The sequence below is a fragment of the Amphiprion ocellaris genome, chromosome 14, assembly GCF_022539595.1.
Source record: "Amphiprion ocellaris isolate individual 3 ecotype Okinawa chromosome 14, ASM2253959v1, whole genome shotgun sequence".
Lineage (NCBI taxonomy): Eukaryota > Metazoa > Chordata > Actinopteri > Pomacentridae > Amphiprion > Amphiprion ocellaris.
In genome coordinates this window covers 27,972,350-27,979,375 of record NC_072779.1, presented here as the reverse complement: position 1 = coordinate 27,979,375, position 7,026 = coordinate 27,972,350, and the positions used below count along the sequence as shown (strand labels likewise).

General features: G+C 40.1%; 1 protein-coding gene across 1 annotated transcript in view; it reads right to left on the bottom strand.

Annotated features, from left to right (window-relative positions):
* Positions 1–1,032: 1,032 nt before the first annotated feature.
* LOC111585110 (dapper homolog 1-like) overlaps positions 1,033–7,026 on the bottom strand; it is an 80,817-nt gene continuing 74,823 nt past the window's right edge. The window contains exon 3 of the mRNA XM_035941060.2: positions 1,033–5,735. Within this exon, the coding sequence (XP_035796953.1) occupies positions 4,111–5,735 (1,625 nt within the window). The 3' untranslated portion in view covers positions 1,033–4,110. The remainder of the gene's footprint in view (positions 5,736–7,026) is intronic.

Below are 7,026 nucleotides of genomic sequence, written 5' to 3'. Positions count from 1 at the left end.
GTAGTATTGCATTAATAGAGATAGTAGTTTTAGAAATAACAATTATGGTAGCTATAACATAGGAACAATACAATACAATAACTTCATTTATCCCTGAAGGGAAATTCAATAACAGTAGTTTTAGTGAATATAGCATATCAAAACTTCTAACTGGAACTATGGCAGTAAAACACCATCAGTTTCAGTGTTAGCAGTAAGTGCTAATGGTAGTTTGTATTACCAGCTGTAAAAGAAATAGCAACAGCGAATATAGTTTCACCAGTAGTGGTAACAATAGTTGCAACAGCAATAATAAAAACTGTGAAATACTATCCAGGTGGGCCTTGGCCAAGGGTCATCGGAATGTGAATAACACTGACCACACCTCACAGAGGTTATAAGCTGAGGCAACATCAACCACCACCAGAACTGAAGAAGCCTCTTGGATGAGAGGTGAAACGTCTTCAAGGAACCTTCTTAAAGTCCAGTTGGATTGATTTAAACAACTTTGGATAACCATGACCTGGATGAATGAGAAACTACACAACCTGTGAAATAGTAGTTGCAGCAGTAAAGTTACAGCATATGTAAAAACAGCCTAAACCCTCCAGAATAAGTACGTGATAATACAGTTTCGTGGACAACTGAATCCAGATGACCAGTAACTTTCACTGAGGCTCAATAAAGGCTCTTCTCCTCTACTGCTGCTGTCAGTTAAAAGAGGCACAGTGAGATCATTACTCTGAAACAAACTAAAATATCTCGTAAGCCTTAAAAATTCCCCTTTAATCCCTTCTCTCCGGGGCACCTCTTCCACTCCTTTTCTCCCATAGTTTGAATCACTCAGCACTTCCATCACTGACACCAAGGCTTCTGACTGGTTTGTACAATATGTGCTTTCTTTACCTGCATCACAGTGTGAGGCCTGCACAGAAAAAAATTACATCCTAACCTTCTGACACCTAGCATGATGCTTTTAATAAACCTTCAATGAAAAAAACACTGGTTTGTACAATAGTGTTTTCTCAGAATCACAAAGAAACACATTTACTGTTTTTTAAGACAGCATTCAATTTATTAACTGCATTTTGGTTAACATACTTCTTACAAGGAGAAGCTAATAAGAGACTGATGCATGTTAAATGATAATGCTGCCAAATGCTGAAAGACACACTGTAATGTAAAATACATTCTTTTGGCAGGCAAATTTTTGTTACTGTCCAAAAATACTATAATATTAATATTAAAATAGTAGAAATTGTAACTACTTAACATTCCATACACAGCTGTTCAAGAATAATTAGTTGTGTGTGAGACTTCATCTACAACAGGCACAATGTTTGTGTGACAACGATTTGCATCAACAGGGCATTCTAGGCTTTAGAGCTCCGTCCACAGAAACACACCTGAATAACATAAAACTTCTTCTTTGCTTTCTTTTCACCTTTATCTTTTTGAAAGGCCCAGTTTTGGTTCAACTTTAACTTCAAATGGCCTCTCAATATCCTCAAGCACTGTTTGATATGATGCAGAATTCATAATTTAATCCATGACTGCAAGGTGACAGTCTGTGCTTTACAGTTAATATTAGGTACTTCTACAGCAAATCTGTCTTTGGTCTGCACTGAACATGTCTACTCTTACTGCGGATGAACACTAATTTTGTCCTTTGATCAGAGCATGCTTTTCTGAAATTTCACTAATACACACATGGACAAAATTGTTGGTACCCCTCCGTTAATGAAAGAAAAACCCACAATGGTCACAGAAATAATTTGAATCTGACAAAAGTAATAATAAATAAAAATTCTATGAAAATTAACCAATGAAAATCAGACATTGCTTTTGAACTGTGGTTCAACAGAATTATTTGAAAAAATAAACTCCTGAAACAGGCCTGGACAAAAATAATGGTACCCCTAGAAAAGACTGAAAATAATGTGACCATTGGGACATGTTCAATCAAGGTGTGTCCTGTAATTAGCATCACAGGTGTCTACAAACTTGTAATCAGTCAGTCGGCCTATTTATAGGGTTACAGTAGTCACTGTGCTGTTTGGTGACATGGTGTGTACCACACTAAACATGGACCAGAGGAAGCGAAGGAGAGAGTTGTCTCAGGAGATAAAGAAAATTATAGACAAGCATGTTAAAGGTAAAGGCTATAAGACCATCTCCAAGTAGCTTGATGTTCTTGTGACTACAGTTGCACATATTATTCAGAAATTTAAGATCCATGGGACTGTAGCCAACCTCCCTGGATGTGGCCGCAGGAGGAAAATTGATGACAAATGGAAGAGACGGATCATACGAATGGTAACAAAAGAGCCCAGAACAACCTGTAAAGACATTAAAGGTGAACTCCGAGGTCAAGGTACATCAGTGTCAGATTGCACCATCCGTCGTTGTTTAAGCCAAAGTGGACTTCATGGGAGACGACCAAGGAAGACACCATTGTTGAAAACAAATCATAAAAAAGCCAGACTGGAATTTGCCAAACTACATGTCGACAAGCCACAAAGCTTCTGGGAGAATGTCCTATGGACAGACGAGACAAAACTGGAACTTTTTGGCAAGGCACATCAGCTCTACATTCACAGACGCAAAAATGAACCATATCAAGAAAAGAACACTGTCCCTGCTGTGGAACATGGAGGAGGTTCTGTTATGTTCTGGGGCTGCTTTGCTGCATCTGGCACAGGGTGTCTTGAATCTGTGCAGGGTACAATGAAATGCCATGACTATCAAGGTATTCTAGAGAGAAATGTGCTGCCCGGTGTCAGAAAGCTTGGTCTCAGTCGCAGGTCATGGGTCTTGCAACAGGATAATGAGCCAAAACACACAACTAAAAACAGCCAAGAATGGCTAAGAGGAAAACATTGGACGATTGTGAAGTGGCCTTCTATGAGCCCTGATCTAAATCCTATTGAACATCTGTGGAAGGAGCTGAAACATGCTGTCTGGAGAAGGCATCCTTCAAAGTTGAGACAACTGGAGCAATCTGCTCATGAGGAATGGACCAGAATACCTGCTGAAAGGTGCAGAAGTCTCACTGACAGTTACAGAAATGGTTTGATTGCAGTGATTGCCTCAAAAGGTTGTGCAACAAAACATTGAGTTAAGGGTACCATCATTTTTGTCCAGGCCTGTTTGATGAGTTTATTTTTTAAAATAATTCAGTTAAACCATGGTTCAAAAGCAAAGTCTGATTTTCATTGGTTAATTTTCATAAAGTTTTTATTTATTATTACTTTTGTCAGATTCAAATTATTTCTGTGACCATTGTGGGTCACAGAGAAGAGCATGTCATTGATTCCAGAGGTTTAAATAAGTTAGGCTCCACTTATGACTCTAAAAGGATTAGGACAATCAATGGTACCTGACAACAGTTAAAAGATACTTATTATACTTGCATTAGGCATTATCCTGATCCGTAAAGAAAAACATTGATTATCTTATTAAAAATCTAATACACAACTAATGTTCTGTTCATCATCATCTTGGTAGTCTATTTAAAAATGACTTTTTTTTTTTTGCTTTTTAAGATATATAATTTCTGGTCTAACCCATGCCAACTTGTTAACCTAAAACTTTCTCTTCTTCAACAACCTCAGTGCCTATATTCAAGTAATTTTCCAAGCTCTGCTGCTACTAATATTCACTCGTTCATCTGTCATATGCCACACATAAAAAGTAAAAAGACTTAGCATTCAGGTGCAGAAATGGTCCTGCATGGGGCCTGCTACGATAGCAAGTACAGGTAAAAAAGGGGGAAAAATTAAAATACAATTCTCTGTGACCTCAAAGACAATGTCAGCACAAACTGTGATCTGCTCAGTGTGTGACTGGATGTGTGGGGGATATGTGGCTATAATAAAAACTAACGTACGATCACAGACTTTTAGTAAATTGTAAATTTTGTATAGAATTTTTCATCTTGTTTTTTCTTTTTTTTAAAGGCCGATATGATGGCAGTCACTTCCTTTATTACCTGTTATGGCTGATCTAAAACCAATCACTCATAGTACTTTATGCACATTCATTTGAATACTTACTGTGGTTTAAGGTCCATCACTCTGCACAGTCTAAATCATTGCATCTTACATTCTCACAGTTTGGACACATTCCATTTTATACAGTCGTCATTACTTTCAGTGAACCTGTGCGGAAACGCAAAATCTTCTTCTTAAGGGCATGCGAGGCCTTAATCTTGACAAAAGCCTTGGTCTGCAGAGGTACTCCAGGTGGAACAGGAAGTGATGGGAAACAAAGTTGAGGTGGTAATTGTTGGGGCCAAACAAGACCACCACTTTCATCTGAGTCACTGGACAAAGAGCTAGAATCTCGACTGTCAGCTTCACTCATGCTGGACTCAGACTCACATTGTCCTGGATGGGGGTAGTTCTCACTGCGCTGACACAATTGCATTTGATCCATCTTCGACTGAAACTCCAAATGCTGATGATGGGGGGACAGATGGTGGTTGTGACTGTGGTGTGGGTAAGCATATGATACAAGTGTAGGGCGAGATTTGCGTGCGCGCGTTAGACAACGGTCCTTTTGGTTTGAAGCTAAAGAATTTTGCATGAGTGTTTGCTTGGGTGGCTGATCAGCCTCATCTTGGCTGAGCTCCAGCGTGGACTGCCAACGCCTGTAGCTACTGCTTCCTTGTTGGTGTTTCTTGTTCCTGGATTGACTACTGTGGCTTCCCCTTCCACCGCCTCCACTTCCTCCACCGTCCCTTTCTACTGTGTTGTACTTGCGCTCTGGAATCCTTTGCAGACTGTTCTCTGACTGAGACCTGCATGCCTTTTTTCCTGGCTTCCTGCTGGGAACATTTCCATCTTCGTTTGATCGACACTTCTTTGGGCCTGTTCGGGTCCTGGGAGTTTGGATCAGAGTTGCTCTTTCTGACAAGTATGTGCTTCGATCAGTTCTGGGCACCCCAGAGCCCTTGTGGGGGTTTGAATGATGATGTGCAGAGGCTCGAGTGGAGGCTCGGCAGAGCTGGGCTGGAATATAATCTGCACTAACCAGCAGCTCATCATGAGAAGACATTTGATGAGGCTTTGACAGAACTGGAGGAGAAGGATAGTTGCGATAATGTTGGGGTGAATCGGATTCACTAGTGCTGGGGTCTGTGTTGGCGTGCAGAACTCTGCAAGACGAATAGTCAAGTGAGGTTAAACGGGAGGTACTAACCATGGAGGCCTGTCTGGTCTTATGATAAAGCCCTGGTTGATGTTGGACACTTTGCTGGACATGGTGATAATGAGGTGGCGAATCTTCAGTAAGATGTGACCTCATGAAATGCTCCTTATCCAGGTTATGGCCAGCCTGTGAAGCAGTTCCTTCTGAACACTGGGGAGGAGTAGAGATTTGTACAACAGACACCTGCTTTGTTAATTGTTGCTCATCCTTTTGGCATAAACTACTTTGTCTCACCACACTAACAGCTAGAGTATCATGTGCCAGGCTGGTGCGGGGCTTTGAGGGTCGTGTAGGTAGTGTTCGCCGCTGTATCAGTCCAAATATATATGTCTCTACCTTGCTGGCTAGTTGACAGTCTTGCTGACTGGGGTCAACATCCTTCATTTTCCCCAAGGCAACCATGGTTTCTTGAGTTGGGTCTGACAGCCATGTTTTTTCTTTTGTCTCTGTTTCCTGTATCCTCTCAGGGGCTAAGAGGGAATGAGTGATCACAGGGTGGTAATTTGATTCTGGAGTTTCAATATGTCTTCCTACGAGGACCTCTCCTGACAAACAGAACAATCAAAATGAAAATGATTATAATCCTTCTTGGGGTTAACATGTCAGTAAAATGCTTCTCATTTTGATGTACCAACATATCTGAGCCTAAAAACTCTATGCATCAGGGTGATAATTTCCATTGTAAGCTATACTATATGGTGTAAATGCATGAATAAGAGTCATATAACTTTCACTTAATGAGAAGGAAACAAATATGCATTCCTATTCACAAACAAAAAGTTTGCTATACACAGCAAAAAGCATCTTGATCACTGAAAAACACATTTTAAAATTGCTATTAAATACATGAAACTACTACAGGTCTTGTATTTACAAAACATAAGCTGTTTCGTGGCTTCATATCAGGAACTTGTGGTTAATGCAATAGTCACAGATTTCTAGCCATTTATGGTCTTAGCAGATACAAGTCATTATGGTCATGGATATTGCTTTTGACACTGAAAGTGAGTCACACGGTACACAATTTTTGGTGCAGCTAGAGCACCGCCACCAACAACATTGTAGTTGAGCATTTCTACTTTGAAACTGTGCTTGAGATACAGCAATAGGTGGAGGGGAGTGTTCAGTGGTATAGAGTTACATCTAGGTCATTTCAGGAAACATAATCTTGAATTACATAATTTCAAGGCATGGAGATGAGTTCTTAGGGGTTACATCAATGACCAGATAAATATTTTAGGTTATCACCTTTTACTGGTAATGTCACCATGTTAATGTGCTAACCCTAACCATACTTAACATAGCTTTTCCAAACATCCTAGTCTTATTTTAGATGCTATATTATTTTACATTGCACACAGAAACAAAATTATTTAAGAAAAACCAAAAACTACCAGGGTCAATTAGCTCCCTTGATGCTAATAGTCACTTATGAATCCTTTTTGCTGGATAGCAGCTGGCAGCCATTTGTTGTAGTTTGTAACAAGTGTCTGACACATCTCCTGAAGAATCCCAGCCCATTCTTCTTTGGCAAATCTCTCAAGCTCCTCCAGATTTGATGGTCTTCTGGCATGGACCCTGGTCTTCAGTTGACCCCACAGATTTTCAGTGGGATTCAAGTCAGGGTTTTGTGCAGGCCAGTCAGTAAGTTCACCTCCTGATAATTCTTCACCAGGAGCGACGTATGTTTTGGGTTGTTGTCATGTTGGAAGACAAAGTAATGGCACACAGTTTTGCAGCTGACTGCTTGAGGTTTTCTTTCAAAATCTTCACATATCATTTTTTCTTCATGATTCCTTCAACCTTGACAAGATAAACAGTTCCAGACACATTGAA